Source organism: Euphorbia lathyris, chromosome 6 (assembly GCF_963576675.1).
Source record: "Euphorbia lathyris chromosome 6, ddEupLath1.1, whole genome shotgun sequence".
NCBI lineage: Eukaryota > Viridiplantae > Streptophyta > Magnoliopsida > Malpighiales > Euphorbiaceae > Euphorbia > Euphorbia lathyris.
Genome location: NC_088915.1, coordinates 67,447,552 through 67,471,330, shown reverse-complemented (window position 1 = coordinate 67,471,330; position 23,779 = coordinate 67,447,552). Strand labels below are relative to the sequence as shown.

The 23,779-nt window shown below is 33.7% G+C and overlaps 2 protein-coding genes across 6 annotated transcripts; one reads left to right on the top strand and one right to left on the bottom strand.

The window, feature by feature from the left end:
* The first annotated feature begins 15,203 nt into the window (after window positions 1–15,203).
* Window positions 15,204–18,909, top strand: LOC136232428 (squamosa promoter-binding-like protein 3). Its single transcript, XM_066021587.1, has 2 exons — window positions 15,204–15,706; window positions 18,579–18,909. The coding sequence occupies exons 1-2, from the start codon at window positions 15,366–15,368 to the stop codon at window positions 18,694–18,696; spliced, it is 459 nt and encodes a 152-aa protein (XP_065877659.1). The 5' UTR covers window positions 15,204–15,365; the 3' UTR covers window positions 18,697–18,909.
* Window positions 18,910–19,006: 97 nt separating this feature from the next.
* Window positions 19,007–21,952, bottom strand: LOC136232425 (mitochondrial arginine transporter BAC1). Of its 5 annotated transcripts, none has more exons than XM_066021586.1 (8): window positions 21,666–21,952; window positions 21,455–21,544; window positions 20,744–20,857; window positions 20,513–20,617; window positions 20,313–20,411; window positions 20,049–20,237; window positions 19,582–19,632; window positions 19,007–19,470 (listed from the first exon to the last, which is right to left on the bottom strand). In XM_066021586.1, the coding sequence occupies exons 1-8, from the start codon at window positions 21,756–21,758 to the stop codon at window positions 19,456–19,458; spliced, it is 756 nt and encodes a 251-aa protein (XP_065877658.1). In that variant the 5' UTR covers window positions 21,759–21,952; the 3' UTR covers window positions 19,007–19,455. The 5 variants fall into 5 exon arrangements, with proteins under 5 accessions (XP_065877658.1, XP_065877656.1, XP_065877655.1 ...); XM_066021584.1 differs by having other exon boundaries at window positions 19,582–19,680; window positions 21,666–21,951; XM_066021583.1 differs by having other exon boundaries at window positions 19,007–19,478; window positions 21,666–21,951.
* Between the last annotated feature and the right edge of the window lie 1,827 nt (window positions 21,953–23,779).

The window sequence follows — 23,779 nt, the reverse complement described above, 5'->3', positions numbered from 1 at the left end:
TAATTTACTCAGACAAACTTGCATTGACCGGTCATTTACCGGTAAAATTTACTAAATTGTCCGGTCATCATTACTTCGGGTATATTTTTGGGACAAAATGTAATCTAGGTACCAAAGTGTAAAATAGGTAAAGTTCATGTACTATTGGTGTAATTTACCCCAATATTTACCCCATTTACACTTTGGTGTACAATCTTCATTTTGTCTCACTAATATATACGACCTTATAGGTGACCTTCCAATATTGTGTACATCAGGTAAAAATGACCGGCCAACGCGTCATCTCAACCATTTTCATTTCACTCATTAATAAAAATGGATCCACCACATATGCAATTGCCAAAATACCCATTAATGGATTTCCTTCCTAAATAGAAAATAGGGAAAAGTACAAAAATAAACCTTGTGGTTTGGCCCATTTTCGAACTGCACCCTTGTGGTTTAAAAGTTTGCAAAGTGGTACCATGTACTTCATTCCGTTAGCAAACACATACCAAATTGACTAACGGTGTTAAAAGTCAAAGGAAAAAGAGTTAATTTGGTCCTTATATTTATTTATTTTTATAAATTGACCCCTTTATTATCTAATTATCACAAACAAACCCCAAAATAAAAAATAAAAATCAAATATACCATCTTTCCATCTCTCTTTAATTTCTTTTTTTTCTTATTTCTCTCTCCTCTCTCTCTTAATTTCTCTCTCTAAAATAAAGCTACCAAACTCTTTAAGGAGAACGTTGTTTACTTAATTCTGTTCTCTCCCCTCCCTCCCTCCCTCCATTCGTTGACCGTCGTCTCCGCCATGGCTCGGCCGCGGTCTCTCTTCCTTCATTGTTCTTTAATTCTCTTAATCAATTGCGTCGTCGTCTCATCAGCTCTCGATTTCACTAGTGACAGACCGCCGATGATTATTCCCCTCCATCTCTCAACCCCTAACATCTCCGCTCATCGGAAATTCTTTGCTAACGATGAATGCAGTTATAGATACTGCTGACTGGATGAATGATGAACATGGATAATGATTTTGAGGTAATGTTTACTGCTACACTGGTAATAGTCATATATGGGATTGGGTACCTTCCTGAATTTTTTACAGGCATGAACGACCTTATTTCCATCCAACCCAGCTTGTACAGAGCAAGTATTCTTGGGCTTGCAAATACATTTCTGTTAACGTTCAGCCCTTTTTGCCTGAATATAAAATTACGCTTAAAATATAGGTATTTTTTATTTTTTGGATGAAATAATCTGTGCGAGCACTGTAACAGTAAGATAGATCGGAAAATGAAATATTATGATATGCCTGGAGAAGTTGTTGATTTCAACCAAGTACCCAATGAAGCTTTTGATGAACTAGCCAATCTTAATTAGTTCATTAGCAGTGCTACAAGAACAAGTTAAATACTTTATAATTGATCTTCGGTCGGTCATCTTAGTAACTTGCTGGCCTTAATCTGTATGAGAAAGACTGTCTTAAGTCAACACTCTGAGTCCATAAATTTTACCAGTTAAAGATTTAGTCGCCTGCATTTTAAGCTGTAAGAATGCTCTTTGCAGGAAGGAGTGCCACTGCATGCTCTTCCTTACTCCAGAGAATGATTTTGCTGGCAACGAACAGGTAAGTTCTAAATTTCTTATTTTGGGTTCGGGTGTGACAAATTCATGTTATCAAATGTAAATTAAGCACATACGATGTTGTTTTGGTGCAGAAAATCACCCTGGAAGAAATCAAGGAAACAACAGCAAATGTATGATACTTGTTTTGTTGTATTCTATTGTATTGTATTGTACGAGTAATCACCCTGTATTACTGCAAATTTATGCTTGTATATTATATTACTTGCTAATCAGAAAACAGCAATTTTTACCTGCTACCAAATAAATATTTTAGAGAGAGAAATTAAGAGAGAGAGGAGAGAGGAAGAAGGAAAAAAAATAAGAAATTAAAGAGAGATGGAGAAGATGGTATATTTGATTTTTATTTTTTATTTTGAGGTTTGTTTGTGATAATTAGATAATAAGGGGGTCAATTTATAAAAATAAATAAATATAAGGACCAAATTAACTCTTTTTCCTTTGACTTTTAACACCGTTAGTCAATTTGGTATGTGTTTGCTAACGGAATGAAGTATATGGTACCACTTTGCAAACTTTTAAACCACAAGGGTGCAGTTCGAAAATGGGTCAAACCACAAGATTTATTTTTATATTTTTCCCAAAAAATATATACTCCCCTTCATTTATTTTCTATAAATACTCTCTCTCTAACACTCATGTTTTTTCTCTCTAAATCTTCTCTCTCTCATCTCCATCTTTACCCACTATCTGAGAACGCACCCAACCAACTCTTTTTTTCATCTGAGATACGAAATGATTCTAAGCGATGGCAGAGATCTGTTTTGTTGTCGTTTCCTTTAGGAGATGTTCTAGCTCCATTAATTAATATGACTTGGTGAACTCAATGAAGAATATATATAAGTAAGATAATGTGGACTAGCACTCACAGAGTTATTAATTAATTTCCAATGGATTGACCATTCTAATCTAAGAGTCGGAGTTGATTTCTCTAAATAAAATAGTGGGCGGATTGAGTATGGAAACTTCTACATACCTACTTATATTTGGCATAAGTGGTCTCATTTTAACATTTCTTAATTATTAGTTTATTTACATAATATTACCCACTTTTCCTATGTCCTTTTTGGGTTACATTCATTTTCATTTTCTCATATTTTGGCTCCCAATAATGGTCATTTTGCAGTTTTTGTTTTGTTTTGATTTCAACTATACTCGTAAACTAATACATGGTGGAGCCAGCCGAGAGGATAATTTTGTAGGAATCAGGGGAAGGAGGAAGAGCAAAGATTTCATGATCATCCAATTCAATAATGGTGGGATGAACACCGATAGTCAGTGGCTGATCCAGGATTTCATATTTAGGGGGCTAATTTTAGCAATGTGGTTGGGGCTGGGCGAATTTTTTTTTTACCCTTTTGTATGATAAAATTTCTTCGTCTTGGTGTGTTGACTATAAAATTAAAAGTGTCAAGATATATTGAGATGGATTGTGGTAGAAAAGTGGGATGAATGACGTATTGGAGTAAGAAGACTCGGAGGAAGATCCTTAGAGGAAGAATACTCGGAGGAATATCCTTAGAGAAAGAGTACTCAGATGGAGATCCATGATGATAGAAAAGAATTTTTCAAGATTTCAAAAGCTTCAAAAAATACTTTTGCTATTGTCAAGGAATGGAGTTTACAATTGCAGAGCAAGAAAAGTTCTTCAGTCGAAGTTACAGATACAGAAATAACAGAATGATGGTCTAAGTTGAAACCATCTCTAGTGACAAGCGAACAACGTGGAAACTCAAGTAGAGTTCAAGTGCGAGCGGAGATTACTTGGAAACAAGAATGCCGACAGCTTAGTGGAACCTCAATAGCATTCGAGTAGAAAGTGAATCTCTCGCAAGAGGAGACGAGCCCGATCAACAGAACGTGAAAGACATTTAAATTTTTATAAATTCAATGCTAATTTCCCAAATTAAAACTCCAAATCAAAACCACTAAAATAAGATAATAATATTGACTTTTTGATGTAAGGGAAAATTTTGACTTTTTTTATTAAGTGGGAAGAAAAATAAAGAGGAAAAAATTAAAATTGTAGAAAAATTAATAATATTGACATTTTGATGTGAGTGAAAAATTTTTGACTTTTTGATCAGGGGTAAGAAAAATAAAGGGGAAAAATAAAATTGTAGAAAAAATGAGGATGAGGAAGTAAGAAAAATAAAGGGGAAAAATGAGTTTGACTCGACTTATGCAGTGAACCTGTTGAATGATAACCAAGCTGAAGTTCTATGGAGGATCAGAAGAGAGTGGCAAAATTGTATTAGACACCTATTGACTATGACCTGGCGTGCTACTCATATCTTTAGGGAAGGAAATTAGGCAGCGGATAGGCTCGCAGGCTACGGCCAATCGGCTCCTTCTCCTTGCTGGTGGAACTCGGCTCCTCACTTCTGTCAGGCGCTAGTGTTTGATGATTTATCCAATGTAGCGCATATTCGCTTTCTGTAATCTTTTGCTTTCCTCTTTTTTCATTCTCTTCTTTCTTCCTCCTTCTGTATTTTTTCTTTTTTATTAATAAGGGTTGATGGTTGTGCTGGGGATGCCAACCTAGCTGGGATGCCCGGTCTTCCATCGCGTCCCAACCTTCATTCAAAAAAAGGGGAAAAATAATAAAAGTGTAGGAAAAATGAGGTAGAGGAAGAGAACTAAAGGGGAGAAAAAAATAAAAGTGTAGAAAAAATGAGGAAGCACAGGTTCAAAGCAAACACCTCCTTATTTATAGACGAAATGCCTAGCTCCTTCATCAACCAACTGCGGTAATATATTATTTCGTTATATTTCACGTTCTCATTTATATGTAGGAATATACTTCACTTAGGGGACTGCCAAGGGCATTACTACCCCTACTTAGGTGTGCTGTCGGAGACCGGGGGGCTCCGATTTCCCCCGGCCCTGGGCTGTCTCCGACCCTGATGATAGTATAGATGAGCTTCTTCATGACATGGCATATGGAGCAGGAGGATAAGGAGAAAATGATGACCATGCTTGTAAATGAGGCGTTGGATACAAACCTCGGCGTATTCACCGGAATGGATGGAAAAAGAAGGATGAAGAGAAGGGGTAAGAATAACGTCGTAGACCTTGCATGGTGAGGGCGGGGCAATGTAGAAGAAAGGAAATTAAAGAGAAATGATGTCAACGGGAGAAGTGAGAATAGGAGTATTATATTGTATTTAGGTATTGATGGGAGGTAGGGAAGAGTTAGGCAGTGAACTAGAAGCATAAAGATGGAGGGGGGAGTTAGAGAGAGAAAGGGAACGTTAGAAAGAGAAAGCACTTGTAGAAAATAAATAAAGGAGATAGATTATATCTTTTCTAGTTCGGAAGGAAACCCATAAAAGGGTATTTTGGTAATTGTATATATGGTGGGTCCATTTTTATTAATGAGTGAAATGAAAACTGCTGAGGTGGCACATTGATCAGTTATTTTTACATGTACATTATATTGGGAAGTCACATATAAGGTCGTACATATTAGTGAGACAAAATGAAGGTTGTACACCGAAGTGTGAAATGGGGTAAACGGTGTACACCACGTATGAAATTTACCCCTTATTTGTTATGTGTATTCAAGATGTCAGAAACCCCATGCTTCTAGTCTAGTACCAATACTTATTTTGCCATCGCATCCACCTTCCAAAATAAGTCAATATGACTCTGATCTTCCTATTGCACTTACAAAGGTAAATGTTCATGCACTTACCATATTTCTGCTTTTGTATCTTATGATAACCTATCCTTTACTACGTGTTGTTTTATTGCTTCCTTTGACTCTGCTATTGTTCCTAAATCCCTCTTGGAGGCCTTATCACATCATGGCTAGTGCAATGTAATGATAGAATACATGCATGCTTTGATTGCTAAGGGTACTTAGGATTTGGTAAATTTTCCTATTAGAAAGAATTATATTAGATGTCGATGGGTGTACATTGTTAAAGTTAATTGTGATAGATCTCTGGCTCATTTAAAAGTTCACTTTATAGCAAAGGGGTATGCTCAGACCTATGGGGTCAATTATTCTGATAATTTTTCTTTAGCGGCTAAGATGACTTCTACTCGGCTTTTTATCTCAATGGTGACCTGTTCTAATTGGCACTTGCATCAGTTGGATACCAAAAATGCTTTCTTACATGGTCACCTTCAAGAAGAAGTTTATATGGAGTTGATGAGTGCCGAATCCACCAAAAATAATCCCAACTTTCCCTAAACGAATAAATTGTAATAGAGCAAGTAGAGGTCGAACCCAAAGGAATAATATTGATTCAAAACTTCTCACGACCTAACAAAGTAATTAAATGGGGGTTTGGAATTGTCAAGTTTATTAAATCTAAAGGTAACAGGTAAAAGATCAAACAAAACAAAACAAGAATTTATAATGGTTTGTGAATAATATTTGGGCGAGTTCGGTTAAGGGGAATCGCAGGATAATTCATACGTTAACGATCATTGACAGACAAAATTATATTCTCATTTTTTTTGGTCGGGTCAGTTTGAATGTTCTTCCTTAATAACGAACTAGTTAAGCACGGCAAATAACTAGATCCTAATCAACAAACAATCTTATCTCAGCGCCTAAGATTTAATTTATTGACAGCTTAAGAATTAGAAGAACCTGATCTTAGTTAATCGTCTCTCAACGTCGGCGATTTTGGACTAAACTATCTGTTCAATTGACTGAGATATACCCAACTTGATTCGTGTTAATGTCACGCGGAATACAAACTCAGGTTTGTCAGACTTGGGTCCATTCTTCCAAACACGAAACTAGCTTGGTTCAAATAGTCAATAGCTACTTGTTCGGTTGTCTTAGGTGAAACTCTAATAAACCAAATCAGCCCTATGATTATTCAATTCGACAAACAACCTGCAGTAATCATTCATGGAACAAATAATCAATTGAGAATAATTCTCTGAACACGATGAACAAATAAACGAATTAATAAATGGAGAAAAGAGAAATACAACGATCTCACGATAATGGAGAAGAATCCCTTGAACTATCCCTTAACCGAAATTAAAAAGTTAGCTATCAATAGCCATGAACATATATGTTTTTCTGCTGGAAAAATCAAAACGTAAAAAACTGATGTTCTGAACTTGGAAAATCTGATGTTCTTAAGTCTATTACGGCTCCTCAAAATAAGGAATTAAAAATCCCCTCAAATTAGCTCTAGAATCCTTCTTCAAATTTGAAATTAATTGCCTCCTCATTTGTCTCCTACAATTTCATGCTTTAGCTGAAAATCTTATTCTCAAATTGTCCAATCTGGATCAGGAAAGCAATCCTATTCGAACCAGGAAATTGTCAGCCCGTAACTGCCTTAGTCTTGTGCAAGACTAACTCTGACTCTGACCAATATTTGCCCAATCAGCTCCGGATCACGACCCGGCATCAGCTTGGCCCAAATTAAGCCCAATTTATCTTCCTTTAGTCATCATTGGCCTGTAGAGATGAAAATACCAAAAACAAACAATAAAACCCGCAAAAATAACAAAACATGACAATTATAAAGCACAAAAGTGGGGTTATTTATTGTCGAATTATGCACTTATCAGGAGTAACCACCAAGGTTTGTTGCTCAAGGGGAGTATGGAAAAGTTTTTATCTCCGCAAATCCCTATATGGCTTGAACAAAGTCCACATGCATGGTTTGGAAAGTTTAGCCAAACAACTGAGAAGTTTGGGATAAAGAAGTGCAAGTGTGATCACTCTATTTTATAAACATTTTTCATCAGGTATCATTCTCCATGTCGTCTATGTAGACGGTATTGTTATTACAGGAAGTCACAATTTCAGGGATCTCATCTTTAAAAGCCTTTCTTCATGGTCAATGGCATACCATGACTTGGGGGCTCTAAAGTACTTCTTAGGAATTGAGGTGTCAAGAAGTAAGAAATGGATCTTCATGTCTCAAATAAAATATGTTCTTGATTTGTTGCTAGAAATAGGAAAATCTAGAGATGAGTCGTGGAGTGTGCCTGTGACTTTGAATTCGCATCTCATGTCAAAAGGAGAATTATTTGAAGATCCTAGAAGATATAAGCATTTAATGGGGAAATTGAACTATATTAATGTGACTAGACCAGGTATAGCTTATTTTGTTATTGTCGTTAGCTAGTTTATGTCTTCTCCCACCATAGATCATTGGATTGCCCTTAAACAGATCCTATGTTGATTAAAAGGGACTCTTGGACGAGGAATTAAAAGAATCATGGTCATACATAGATTGAATATATATTTTTATTCATTCATTAAGATTGAATGGTAGGAGAGCCACTATTGTCTACAGTGTGTTCATTGGAGGACATTTAGTTTCTTAGAAAAGTAAGAAGAACCGTGTTGAATCTCGCTCCAGTGGGAATCTAAATATCAAGCAATGTCTCAATCAATTCGTGAGATTATGTGGATTCGGCATCCTTTGTCCAAACTCGGATTCAAGTTCACTAATGCAGTAAAGTTATGGTGTGATAATCAAGAAGCTTTTCGTATTGCTTTCAACATTGTGTTCCATGAATGTACCAAGCATATTGAAGTAGATTGTTGTTTTGTTGTGAGAATCTAGAAGAGAACATCATTTTTGCGACCTACATCGAAATTAATGAGAAACTTGGAGATATCTTCATTAAAGCCTTAAATAGGGTTATGGTAAATTATATGTTCATAACAATTTGGGCATGATAAATATCTATGATCTAGCTTGAGGGGGAGTGTTGTAGTCATAATATGAATAGTTGTGTGTGAATATGGGTGTAAATATTATAGTCAATAACTTAATTATAGTCAAAAGTCAATAGTTTAATTATAAATGTAAATTTAATAGCTTTCCTAGTTTAGTTATACAATCTTATACAAATACATGTCATTTCCAATACATTATCATCGAGATTTTTCTTAACCACTCTTGTTTGATTATACATGGAAAAGATAGGCGTTTCTGCTTTGCCAAAGAACAGACAAAACATGAAAAATCTATATATTTGCCTATATCTCGACTAACTTATGACAACTCTTTTAGCCTAATTTGTGAAAGATGACCTAATCTAAAATTTCACAAAGAAAAACTATCATAATTTACAACGTCAACCACTTTAATACTAACATTTATGTTTTTACTTTAAGCACATAAAGGCCATTTTCCAGTTCAGCTATATGAATCCTCTTCTGGATCCATTTGTCCTAAAAAAATACACATATTACTGACAAATTTTACCATGCAATCTATATCTCTTAAAATTTTACTGATGGATAACAAATTGAAACTAAAATTTGGTATAAAAGAACATGTTTCAACACTATACTATCTCAAATGAAAACAAACCTTATTTTATTAACTAAAACATAAATTTCTATTAGGAAACTAACTCCAATATCATACACACAAATCACATCAATTAAAAGATCAAGATTATCAGCAAGATGATCTGTGGCCCCTAAATCTACCACTCATTCGTTAATATAAATAGAGTTATAAGGAAAAAAAAGTTCTAAAATGTACATGAAAAAATTAGTATTACCAAATCCTGTTTGCAACGTTGGTCTAGAATTCTTCAGAAAAAGAGGTTGAACATGCTCTTGAGTAGAGAATGCATTAAGAGACCTTTAACTTTGCTGTTGATCTGGTTTGCATTTTCATGTTGCTGCAAAAGTCCCATTAACTTATTATTCATTCCCTAGATATTGGCCCATTTGATTCTTGAGGCCATAACTTTGGTACATTCTCTTCAGAAACAATATTGGTTGCACAATGCTTTTTCTTAGTAAACTAATAGTTTGGGGAAAACCATGCTTCTTCTAGCATTAGTCTACCTATGCCAATCTTTACCATAAAAACTGTACTTCTTAATGTTGCCAGCATTCTGATAACCCTTCATGAAATTTCCAATACCAAAACTATTATTTAATGTACTAAAATTGACATTTGTATTCACTAGAACATCATTTAAGCCAAAAAGAATAGGTTCGATTCCTTTATGTAGTTGTCTTCCATATTAAACAACCATGTTAAGAAGCTTCTCAATTGATTGCGGAGGATCCATCATAAGCATTTAGGTTTTGATCATTCCAAAATTATTGATTAATCCCCTTAGAAATTTGATGATATAATATTGACTTTGTTGCTCTTTATTTTTAATAGTAACACAAGATGTAGAACTAGAAGTAGTACATGAACAATTCTAAATCATCCTTAAATGAACTAATTCTCCCTAAATAACTTGTAATTTTGTGAAGTAATTAGTAACAGAAAGATCACATTGCATTAAAGAAGTTATTTTATCTTGCAATTCTACCACACGGAGATGATCTGATTAAGGCAAATGATCCTTGAGATTCTTCCAAACTTGCTTAGCAGTCTTAAACCAAGTTATACTCTACGACTGAATGATTCAACCATCAAAGAACAAGTTGATTACAACGATTCCAATATAAAAGATTGCCTGCTTCAACATTTTGGAACAAAGAACCATCTATGAACTTCAATTTGTTTTTCGTGATTAAGGATCTCTTGACCGCTCTTATACAAGAATGTAGTATTTACGTTCCGTTAAAACTTGAGAAACTAACAGCAAACTTGTATTTTCACTAGGATGAATGTAGTAGATGTGTATGTGATTCAACGATGGATCAGTTAATGGAGTCGTCATTTATGAGAAAGAAAAGATGTAGGACACAAAAAAGAAATGATGAAAAAAAAATCATATGATAAACGAAATCTGAATGTGAAAAACCCAGATGATAATAAAGAAAGAATGTGAAAGAAATTCAGATGATTGATCAGCAAAAGTCTTATTTCTCTAATACCATATTAGAAATAAGAAAAGAAAATTAAAAGAGGAAAAACTGAACTGGTGATTTCATTAAAGAAAGAATAATGAAATAAGTAATATAGGTTTTCACTCTTTAGACAAGATGAGGAAAAGGAAACATTTTGGTAACTACTTAACATACAAATCATTAACTAGTTTCTATTTATACAAGAAACTAATTGAAACTACCTGAAAAACGTATTGTATACTTTGATATTATTACCAACACATCGTACATACATAATTGATGATATAATTCTAATTTGACACAGTCAAATCAATTGAAAAAGTGAGAAACAACTTTATATATATATGTATATAAGCTATGATTCTGAAATAAGATTGAAATATTTGTATGCCCTATATTGTACAACAAAGGAGTAGGGGTCCAAGTTACTTCTTAGTGATATCTTTCTTTCTATAATCCGCCACATAGTTATTTCCGATCACCTGAAACAGCAGCGATCGTCAAAAAAATGGACTAGAGGCCCCACGAACCCTCTTTAATGCTTAAGTCAAGAGAAATACTTTGAGAAAGTATTAAGTAACTTAAAAGCAACTAAATGAGAAAGAGTGTTTGTGATTACATACCTCTAACTCTGATTCTCAAGCTATTTATAGACAATAAAGTGTGTACATGAACACGTTGCAACATTTGATTGGTCTTCGGACCATATCTTTCTGTCTGTGTTAAATATGGGTTGGGGGAGTGTGCCTTTGGGATCCAGAACGACTATTGGTCCACGTGTCCCTTAAGGCAACTCCCAATCGAAGCTTTATTCCTTCATTCCATAACCGAATGTATTCTTCTATGGGCTTGGGCCCAAATGTTAGATTTGGTCCTTGACCAAAGTCTAAGCATTTGGCCCATTCAACTCAAGTGTCTGGCCCAAGGATTTTGCCCATTCAACTAATACCATATCACTTAGTAAACTTAAAGTTTGGGGAAAACCATGCTTCTTCTAGCATTGGACTACTTATGCCAATCTTTGCCACAAAAACTGCACTTCTTGATGTTGCCAGCATTCTGATAACCCTTCTTGAAATTCTCAATACCAAAACTCTTATTTGATTTACTAAAATTGACATTTGTATTCACTAGAACATCATTTGAGCCAAAAGGAATAGATTTTATTCCTTCACGTATTTGTTTTCCATATTGAACAACCATGTTAATGTATGAGGGAGCATGCACGAGTGTACGCGCCAGTGTTGGGAAGACTGAAGAGTTCCCTATTACGATTGGAGTGCATCAAGGTTCTACACTAAGCCCATTTTTTTGCCATCGTTATGGATGAATTAATGAGTTCACTTCAAGATGGTATACCATGGTGCATGTTGTTTGCAGATGATATTGTGTTGGTTGATGAGATGAAAGAAGGCGTGGAGAGGAAGTTGGAACTATGGAGACAAACTTTAGAATCTAGAGGCTTTAAGCTGAGCCGAAGTAAGACATAATATTTGGAGTGTAAGTTTAGCGGCGATAGGAGTAGTGAGGCAGGGACAATCACCCTAGATGGGAGAGTTGTTCAGGCATCGGATTGCTTTCGGTATTTAGGATCTATTATCCAAACGGATGGAGAAGTAGATGGAGATGTTGCTCATAGAATTAAATCTGGTTGGGCGAAGTGGAAGAGTGCTACGGGTTTTCTTTGTGACCCCGAAATGCCAAATAGATTGAAGGGAAAAATCTACCGCACGGCAATCTGACCAGCACTGTTATATGGTACGGAGTGTTGGGCAGTGAAACACTGTCACACTCATAAGATGTCGGTGGCGGAGATGCGTATGTTGAGATGGATGTGTGGTCATACGAGAAAGGATCAGATGAGTAATGAAATAATTAGGACAAAAGTAGGGGTTACATCTATTGAGAATAAAATGAGAGAAAACCGACTAAGGTGGTTTGGCCATGTAAGACGAAGAGCGCTTGATGCGCCGGTTAGGAGGACTGAAGAGTGGCAAAGGGATGTAGTGGTGAGGGGTAGGGGAAGACCTAAGCAAACTTAGAGGAGGGTGATCGAGAGTGATATGAGTGTATTAGGGATTGAGGAAAATATGGTAATGGATAGGAAAGAGTGGAGAGAGAGAATTTGTGTCGCTGACACAACTTGATTTCACGGTTTTATATGATGGTTCATGTTAGCCGACCCCGAATCATTTCGAGATTAAGGCTTTGTTGTTGTTGTTGTTGTTGTATTGAACAACCACGTTAAGAAGCTTCTCAATTGATTGCAAAGGATCCATCATAAGCATTTAGGTTTTGATCATTCCAAAATTACTGATTAATCCCCTTAGAAATTTGATGATATAATCTTGACTTTGTTGCTCTTTATTTTTAATAGCAACACAAAATGTAGAACTAGAAGTAGTACATGAACAATTCTGAATCAACCTTAAATGAACCAATTCTCCCCAAATAACTTGCAATTTTGTGAAGTAATTAGTAACAGAAAGATCACATTGCATTAAAGAAGCTATTTCATCTTACAATTCTACCAGACGAAGATGATCTGATTGAGAAAAATTATCCTTGAGATTCTTCCAAACTTGCTCAGCAGTCTTAAACCAAGTTATACTCTGCGAGTGAATGATTCAACCATCAAAGAACAAGTTGAATACAACGATTATAAGCTAAAAGATTGCTTGCTTCAACATCTTCTTACAACAAAGAACCATCTATGAACTTCAATTTGTTTTTCGTGATTAAGGATCTCTTGACTACTCTTACCCAAGAATGGTAGTATTTACTTCCAGTTAAAACTTGAGAAACTAGCACCAAACTTGTATTTTCACTAGGATGAATGTAGTAGATGCGTATGCGATTCAATGATGGATTAGTTAATGGAGTCGTCATTTATGAGAAAGAAAGGATGTAGGATACAATTCACACACAAAAAAAAGAAATGATTAAAAAAAATTCATATGATAAACGAAATCTGGATCTAAAAAACCAAAATGATAATAAAGAAAGAATCTGAAAGAAATTCAAATGATTGATCACCAAAAGTCTTATTTCTCTAATACTAAATTAGAAAAAAGAAAAGAATCTTGAAAGGAAAAATTGAACAAATGATTTCATTAAAGAGAGAATAACGAAATAAGTAATACAGTTACCTTTTCACTCTTTACACAAGAAGAGGAAAAGAAAATATTTTGATAACTACTTAAACATACAACTAATTAACTAATTTCCACTTGTACATGAAACTAATTGAAACTACCTGAAAAACGTATTGTATACTTTCATATTATTACCAACACATCGTACATACAGAATTGATGATATAATTCTAATCTAACACATTCAAATCAAATGAAAAAGTGAGAAACAACTTTATATATATGTATATAAGCTATGATTCTAAAATAAAATTGAAATATTTGCATGCCCTATATTGTACAACAAAGGAGTAGGGGGACCAAGTTAGATGATGATAATGTAGGAAACGTGGTCCAAAATTGATGAAAGAAAACAATAATAATGCATAAGAGATATAGATGCCTCTCCACTTTGCTTCAAAACTGTTGGCTACACAATCAAATTTCTGAAAAATAAAATAGAGAATTAGATGCCAAGGACATATAATTCATAATGTTTGTACCATATCGTGATTGACAACTTCTCAAAATTATTGCACAATATTTTTTTTTCAGCTTTCACCTTCAATAATACATTTCAAGTTTAGGAATCTTCTCTTGAAAAAATAAAATTAATTTCTTTGTGTATAACTATATAGATTATAGAGACTCCACATTTGGGTTTAATATGTTAAATATATTAAGAATCCAACTTGAAAACTATTTTAAATATTTAGGAGTTCTAAATTTCACTAGAGCAACTACAAACACGAAAAAGTCACACTTATATAATATCTTAATGAAAATATATTAATACACTAAGAATCTAATGCGAAACTATCTTTAATTTAGAAGTTCTAAATTTCACTCAAGCAACTATAAACACTGAAATATGGACAGTTCGGAGAACCATCACATCTCCCCTCTTCTCGAGAATCCATATAACTCTTATCAATGTATGAACAACTACCTCTCAACACATATGCATTGATTTACGTAAGAATGCACAGAAAATATCAAAATGAGTTATTCATGTTCAAGTAATTTTCTACAATACTATTGTGAGAATGTACGAGTAATTTGTACTTAAAAAGTTATCAAATGATCAGCATGCATATAGCATTTGTAGTTTGAGTTAACCACAAATAACGAATACAGGATTCACTAAAAGTGTTCTAATGCTTATAGATGTTTCGTTGAAATTTTGTAAGTGAGCTTATCCTAAAAAAAAAACTAAAGTTTTACGAACACATTGGTTAAAGTTTTTCAACGAGGGTACTCAAGCCCCCTCTCAAACCTCTGAATCCGTCAATGATTTTTATGTAAGGACGTATTTAGTGAAAATCGAACATAAAATCTCTTTTAAAGAGACTTGGTCTACCTTGTAACTAAACAACAACCCATAGATAAAGAAGTAGAATTGATTTGCAATTATTGCACACCAAGAAAATGGTCAAATAACAGTTGAGAAAGGAAAGACTAACTAATTACAATTAAATAAATTAGTAGCAAGTTGTGGATATAAAAAAAAAGAAAGCAGATATGATTAGCTAAAAAATGCAGATCTTTGATTTGATCTAATCTAGACCTATAGGAAGAGTAGATTAAAATCACATGTAAGATTACTGTATATATACAGAGAAATTACACTTACAAAGAGAGTAGATGTTATAATTGTATTGTATTGTACACCTTACTGTCTGTCTTCAACCTCACCTTTCTTAGAGAATAAAAATGAAATCTGTGGTCCTCACTCACTCCTTTTCTCAAACACCTTCTCCTCCTCCTCATCCCATCCCTCTTAAATTCATCTCCTCCTTTTCCTGATTCTTTCTCGGCGCTGGTGCGGCATGGCAGCTACCAAAACTGAGGGAAAGAGGAGTTTGAAGGAGATGGAGGAGGAAGATGATGAAGAAGAAGAAGATGAAGATCAATTTAAGGGGTTAGGGTTTGGGGATCATGAATTGGAAAAGAAGAAGAGAGGGAAAAAAGGATCTAGTACCTGTGGTGGTGGTGTTAGCGGCGGCGGTGGGTCATTGCCGCCGGTTTGTTGTCAGGCAGAGAATTGTAACTCCGATATGAGTAATGCTAAGAAATATCATAGACGCCATAAGGTCTGCGAATTTCATGCCAAAGCTTCCGTTGTCCTTGTCTCTGGAATTCACCAACGCTTCTGCCAGCAATGTAGCAGGTCAAACCCTAACTTTTTTTTATTATTCTATTATTGCTCCTAATTCATATAAATCATCATAATTACAAATTATTACAAAATCATGGCAAATTTATATAAATTTTAATTTAGCTATCATTTCAATTTTCAAATGTGTTTGAAAACCCTAATTTTTTTTGTTTTAATATTATTAAAATTGGTTTCAATGTAGAATTTCTTTTAGCACATTACTAAAATAACATAGAAAAATATGTACTAATTTATTAATCAATCACATATAATTAAGGCTATATATTTGGTCTACTTTAAAAAAAAAAGTATGTCTTCATCAATATGTACTTAAAATGCAATGTCCTCCGTTTGGTTTAGATGTTTGTTGTTGCAGGTAGGTAGAAGTTCGTTGATTTTCTTTATGAACTTTCGAAATAGTTATATAAACCGTTACTTTTCAATAAAAATTGCATTGTTTGGAATTAAAAAAAAAAGGTTTAATTTTGTTGAATTTAAATTATCTACATCAACTTTTTTTTTCCTTTTTTTTATTGAAATACGGACCTAGCCCAACTTTAAATCATAATGTTTTCAATTTACTGATATAGCATATGCATCTAACTATTCAAACTCATAATATTTTTCTGGAATTTGATCTTTATAGTTAAATAAAAAAAAAAAAACTAAAACATTAAAACTAAAGCATTTACAGTTATTTGAATTATATATATATATATATATATATAATTATCTATGTGAATTTTAAAAAGAGGAAGGTTGCTTAAATTAATTGAGACCTAAGTATTCACAATTTGCCCATGACAAAGCAGTAACTCAAAAAAGAAGATGACAATAGAATTATGAATCATTTGAGAAGGGTACATCATAAAAACCCCACTTCAATTAATTTAATTTTATGTTAAATCTGGTCATTAATTGTACTAATAGATGTCCTTTTCAACTCTGTGTGTGTGTGAGATCTAATTTAATTATTTCCACACCTACATATATATATATATATATATATGGTAGTCCTTAAAAGTGTAGTTATGCAGTTAGATTCTGCATAATTAAACCTTAGTTACAGGAATACTAAAAAGCTGTTAGTTGGAATAGTTGAGAGTAGTTGTACTATCTATATATATCCCAAAAATATGGGACTACTTTTCCCAAATGTTTTATTCACCAAATGTTATTTGTTCAATGTGTATCACATCATGAAAGTTGTCTACATATATATATTATGCATATTTATCTAATCCCTTGAATAAACTTATGGCAATAATCATATTCTTGAAGGAAATACTTGAAGTTAATGATTACTAATTCACTTGTTTTGATCTTTTTTAAGAAAAAAAAAATGTAATTTTCTGTTTGTGGGTTTTGTCATGTATGTGTTTTGCATATGATAGGATATCAATAGATCTATATATCTTCCTTTGGAGTTTTGATTTGTTGGTAAACCTTCCATTTAAAATAAAGACTTAAAACACTATTTCGCCACTGATTTATTTAAAATTTTGGTTTTTGGAGTCTGGTTTATTATTTGTTAATAATTTATTCCTTCGTCTATCCAAAATGTTTATTTTCCCCCTTTATCTATTTGTTAGTTATATTTACCTTCTGACCTATCGAAAATTCAAATCTCAACCAGTGTAAATGTGAAGATGCAAAGACAAACATTTTGGATAGATCAGAGTGTAACATGTTATAAAATAATAGATCAGGGTCAAAAAAAAAAAAACAACATTTTGAATAGATTAGAAGCCAAATAATACTTTAATCCTAAAATAAATCCCTCTCCAATATGCATGGAGAATATAATAAACATTTGCATTCCATATATAATGGCCTAGTGAGCTTGGTTTGAATTTTTTTAGAGAGAAATTAGTTTGAATTTTTTAGTGTTTACAAATGTAGCTGGTAATAGAAGAATTTTATTCCAAAATGATGAGTAATTGAAGTTTTACTTATCATGTTTGATTTCGCATTCCCTGAAATTTTCGGTGATGTTTGGCAAATAGATGTTAGTTGATTACATTAGCTTTTAGCTTATTATCTTTTTTGTTAGTTGATTGTGTACACTTGTTTGGTATTGTTAATAGTTGTTTATATAAAAACGGCAAACAATGACATGATAAAGCCTTTATTTGGAGTTAATTAGGGGGTAAAAATGTTTTTGAAAAAAGACGAGACAATAAGCTAATTGAAAAGGCTCTTAAAACCAGCTTTTACAAAATTAGCTTTTTGGACCTAATAAGCTTTTTCAAACCTCTCTTCACTAAACATTGCTATTAAAGATTTGACCGTCAAAACCTCTAAAGTGACTCAAACTTTTAATTTTTTTCAAAAGACTCTTTACCAAACAGGGCCTTCATCGAGGACTGTGGTTTGAAATTGTAGAATTGAATTCAAAGTAACTTGTGGGGAACCTATTTACTCAATTAGTAATTAAAATTTTGTATATTAAAGGAACGAATAATGTACTAAAATGGTCTCAATGTTTTTCGGGAATTGTAGTACCATTTTATAAATGTTGAAGTGTCAAGTTTCGTTAGTCACTACTAAATTGGTACCATTTCGCAAATATTAAAGCTAAAATGATGTTATTCTATACTTTGAGATTAAATTGGCACTTTCCAGAAACGTTAAAATCATTTTGGGACCTTATCCATGTATCAAAAATGTTTCTTAAACATAGAAATTGACTCCATGTATGAATAAAATCTAGTAAGGAAATTCAATAGTTTTTATTATTATTAATGAATACTTGACCAATACAAAAAAATTGTATTATAGGTTCAAAATTATCTAATTGCATAAGAAAAATGAACAATTTGTGGCCAATTTCACTCATTTCTAAGGGTTTTTTTTTTTTTTTCTTTTGAAATTTCAAGTGCAGGTTCCATGGGTTGCCAGAGTTCGATGACAGCAAAAGAAGCTGCAGGAGGCGTTTAGCTGGTCATAATGAGAGGCGTCGGAAAAGCTCATCTGAGTACCACGGAGACGGCTCAAACTGACCGCAATGATTCATTAGTCACCGGAGAGGTATTAGGCTTTACTAAAGAGGGAGACGTTAGATAATTGCCCAATAAAATTTCCTCTTCCTATTGCACATTTAGACCTCTTACAGATCTAAATATGTCATCTCTACCGTGCTCTCTCTCTTCTGTCAATCTAATTATGTACTCAAACTCTTATTCTGAGTGAGAATTTTACCTGTTTAAGTACTATTTATCTATTTTAGCATCAAGGCTTATGTAATGGAAACAAAATGCACATTCCAATTTCAGAGAACAAACAGAACATAAAAAAAAAAAAAAAAAAACAGCAAAGAATTAGCAGCAAGATAGCTGCTACAATTGTGTTCTTTTACACTAACACAGGAATAAACAAAGAAAATCCCTGCAGAAATAGTTCAAAATTGCAGCTAAAGTTTGTTTCAGCAGGGCAAGGTCGGCTTGAAACCGAATACTAGTTTTTGTTACTACAAAAATTTATGTGAATCCTCCAAATTGCCAAGGTTACTGCTAGTTTGCAATCCCTGTAACAGAACTTGAGGGTATTCAGAAATCGGAACGGGATAGCTTAGACTAAGTCCTATTCTCCTCTAACAAACCGCAATTTCCGAGCACTCCAATCTAAGAAATAATTATATAACCTCTACTTAATCATGCCTGATCCCCAACATTTTCATGGCAAGCTCCCAGGTGACGATTGCAGCTGCATTAGCAGGAAATGCTCTGACTATTGTCGGACCCAAGCCTGCGTAGCATCCTCTAATTCCAGCCCTCCTGTATATCTAACAAAACAAACTCGTTAATCTCTCCACCCTTTTACTTTTCTTGATTATTATGCAACAGCCAATGCTTGATTATGTAATAAAGAGAATTAGGATATCTTACTGAATCCAGTACTCGGAATGGATTTCTGGTGGAGCTCTTATCTGGAGCAGTCTGGATTATAGTTTTTGCCACATCCAAGGGCAAAACAGCAGACCAGAACTAGATGACATTAGAATGATGCATTAAGTCAGTACAGTGAAGTACTCCCTCCATTCCATTATATAAGTCATTCTAGAGTATTTCACACAAATTAAGAAATATATTGGTTAACTAAAAAAAATTCTCTCTCATGTCACTATTGGGCAATAAGTATTGGAATATTAAAAAACACATGTACCAATACAAAAAACAATTCTCTCTCATGTCACTATTGGGCAATAAGCATTGGAATCCTAGAATGACTTATATTTAGGGAAAAAACTAATTTGCTAGAATGACCTATATAATGGAATGGAGGGAGTAATAGATTAAAATCTGGAACTGAACGTTTTAATTTTAGATAAGAGCAAGGGTGTCGGAATGCTTACAGCTACCCCGCCAAGGCCACCACTCATAATTCCTATTCCCATGTCTAGCAAATTGCTGTTGTCAGATAAAGAAGATTTCAATTGTAAATGCATGTAGTAGCGGACATACTCGTAAACACTAAAGAAAACTGCATTTCCAATAGATTCTCTTAACAATGTCGTTAAACCTCCTCGAAAAATGCCTGAAACCTGAAATGCTTTCTATCAGATCAGAACAAATCAGTGGTATAACTTAAATAGCAAATAAGCAAAAGATTTTCTCACCCCATCATTTTTCATGGTGTGAAGGGCACAATCTAGAGGACCAGTGTATCTACGAGAACTTGGAAGCGAGGAACCAGTGCCTTGAACTTGCATCCTACACTGGAGAAATCCGGTTACATAAGAATGTCGCAAATTGATGGTTGGGTTGGGTTAGAGAGGAAAAAGAGAAAAAACACAATAAGTGAACCTAAACGGCTTACCTTTAGTAGCTCAGATGGACATAATACAAAACTGATAATTGCTCCACCATAAGCTGCAGAAGGAATTATCACCCGTGGCATCGGCACGTCACTATCAACTCCTCCCTTCACAAATAACCAAAAAGGAAAAAGGGTTATAACACAAGTATGCGTATATTTGAAGTTGATATATCTACAAAACCGTTTCAGCAATGAGTCTGCAACAATCTCCAGTCATTATTCTTAACAGACCTGCAACCGCAACTGCAATGACTGCTTCGTTTGGGAATAAACACCAAAAAGAATTGAACTTTCAAAAGCCACTCCAACAAACGAGGATGTTGCACCCCTATAAAGCCCTTTAACCTGTTGAAGACAATTATAACATGTTTAACCTTTAATAAAACAAATGTCATCAGAACATTAAAAAGCAAAGACCTCCACAGCATTGCCTCAAAAAGAGCAGGTCAGCCCCTCCACCTCTGAAATGAGAAACTGATGCAGTTCATGCTACTAATAGAAACCAATAAAATTTCAAATTCCAGAGCTGACTTGAGAGACAAAAGGATTAATATATCAATAACTTTCAATTGAAAGGAAGTTCAGCTCTCTGCCTCACTCAGGTGTAACATTTATTTCATCAATCAGTAGGGGTGGCAATTTCTAACATTTAAGGAGACAACCCCACTGACACAATTATCATTTTTGGTGCATTATATCATATATCATCACACTGACGCCAACCCGAATTGACATCCCTATTAATCAATGGGAATGATTAGAACTAAGAGGGGAATTAGTAAAAACAAGACGATTACCCCTATTTATTCACAATGCAAACAAACTGGGCAGCTAGGGATTTAAAAAGATTTCCAGAAATTAAGCTGAGCAGCAGATAATGAGTAATAAGTTCGATCAAGTTAATTTAAGTAAGGCTCACGAGAAAATTATAAGGAAGCATACTCCTTCCGTCTGCAGGATCTTAGCCGTGCAATGCAAACCATTCCTGTACTTGATCCCATGCGCTTCTGTATTATATTTTTGTAGCTTGACCTAGTAATTGAACAACATAATCGCATTACAAAAACAGGTTTCAAATTCAAATGCCCAAATCCAATCGAAGGCAACAGAGATGGGAAGAAGACGTGCAAACTCCGATAAAGTAAAGAATTACCTTGACTGTGTCGAAGGGATGACCAATGACGACAGTGGCAACACCGGCAATTAAGCCGGCTAAGTACTCCTTGTACGGTGCAGTCTCCCCCATTCCTCTCTGAGCCCTTACAATTGAAGTAACAGAGATGGACTAGAGGCGTAATCAATGGTTGTGATCTCAGTCATTGAAGATGCGGAAGGAAGAAAAGAGACTCGCAAACCGAAAAAAAAAAAAAAAGAATTTGCAGAAAAAGGAGACAGCGGTTGATAGGCTTATAGAGTGGCCAACCAATAAAGAGTCGGCGTTTCGGAGAAATTATTGGGCTATGTCGCAGGCAATATTTTTAAAACCCTTAATTATATAAGGGGATAAGGTACATGCACCGTAATGAGCAAGTGAATTTGCTCATTCACCGTTAGATATATGCTTATTAAATCTAAACTCCATGATGCTTTGAATTTCCACCTTAGGATTTTAATAAGCCTACATCTAACGGTGAATGAGTAAATTCTACATACTCATTAAAATGCATGTGATCAGGACTGTAAGGTAAAAATATGCCTTCCACGTCAATTTTACCATAACATCATAGTGTAATTATCTTTCTCACGTCACGTTTGTAAATTGTGTGATTTTTTTTTCCTTTAAGTAAATTGTGTAAATTTTACTTCTAAAATTTGAGAGTTAACAAAATTTCAATCATTGTCTATAGAGTACTCTACCGAAATATATCCTATTTTCATAACCAACCCGAACTAGATATTACCAAAATGAAAAAATTTGGTTCAGCTACAGACCGAAAAACCAAAAAATCATAATATTTCTTTTTTTTATATATATATATTTGTTTCATTGGTTTTGAAATAATGCATATGCATAAAAATTACAATGGAAGGAAGTAAAAGGTCACTAAGCTAAAATTTATATAGATAAAGATAAAATTATATTTGTTAGAGTTGAGTTTTATATTTTATATGTTATTTATATATGTAAAGATAAAATTATATTTATATATTTATATATTTCGGTTCGGTTTGGTTACATCGATAAAAAAAATTCAATAACCGAATCGATAATCGATTACCAAACTAACCCAAAATAAAAACCAAACCAAACTAAAATGTTAAAATAACCGAATCTAACTAAGATTTCAGTTCGGTTATCAGTTTGACAATCGTTTACCAGTTATTTTGCTCACCCCTAGTTTACAGTGATTTATTTGTCTCCTGAACTTGTTTAAAGTGATATATATTTCGATTTGTCTAAACGTATAAAAAAAATTCAAAGCTTAAAATATAAAGGCTTAATTTGTGATTCTAAGTGGGTGTTTGTTTCAGCTTTTCGGATGAGCGTTTAGCGTTTCACTCCAAACCGCGGGAAATATAGCGTTTGGTTATGTTTACATAACCGAATCGTTTAACATTTTCTCTGAAAACTGCAGCGTTTTGGAGCTTTCCATAAAAAGCTCATATTTGGAGCTTTTCATAAACAGATGTTTATAGTTATTTGTTATTGACAAAATTATCTTTTTTATTTTCACAAAAGATGTTTTTTTACATTATTTATATTTCTATAACATAATTACCGGAAGAACAAGGTTTTGTTGCGTTCAATTAAGTTTTTTATTTTTTATATAGATTATTTTTATAAATTTGTGTAACACATTTTTTATTTTACCATAGGATAAGGTGCAAAAATACTCCTAACGTTAATATATAGGAGCAATTTTACATTTAACGTCTAAAATTGTGCAATTATACCCCTAACATTGGCATCCAAAAGCAATTTTATCCTTAATTAGGTCAATTTGAGAAATAATTCATTAAACTGTCTTCTTGGTCATGAATATTGTCATCTACACTTCACATGTGCATCATTTTATCATCATTAGTAACACATCACAAACATATAATTTTTTTTGTTAATTAATTTAAAAATATCCATATTAGACATTTTAAATCTGAACAACAACAATTCAATATAATTTTATCAAACACTAAAAATTAAACAACTGATAACAAAGAGCTTACCGCAACTGCAAACAGCTATTAGCTAACAGCTGAACCAAACAGACCATAAATCTTTAAAACAAATTAACTTTCTATTTTTTTACATCGTTATGACATTTTTAT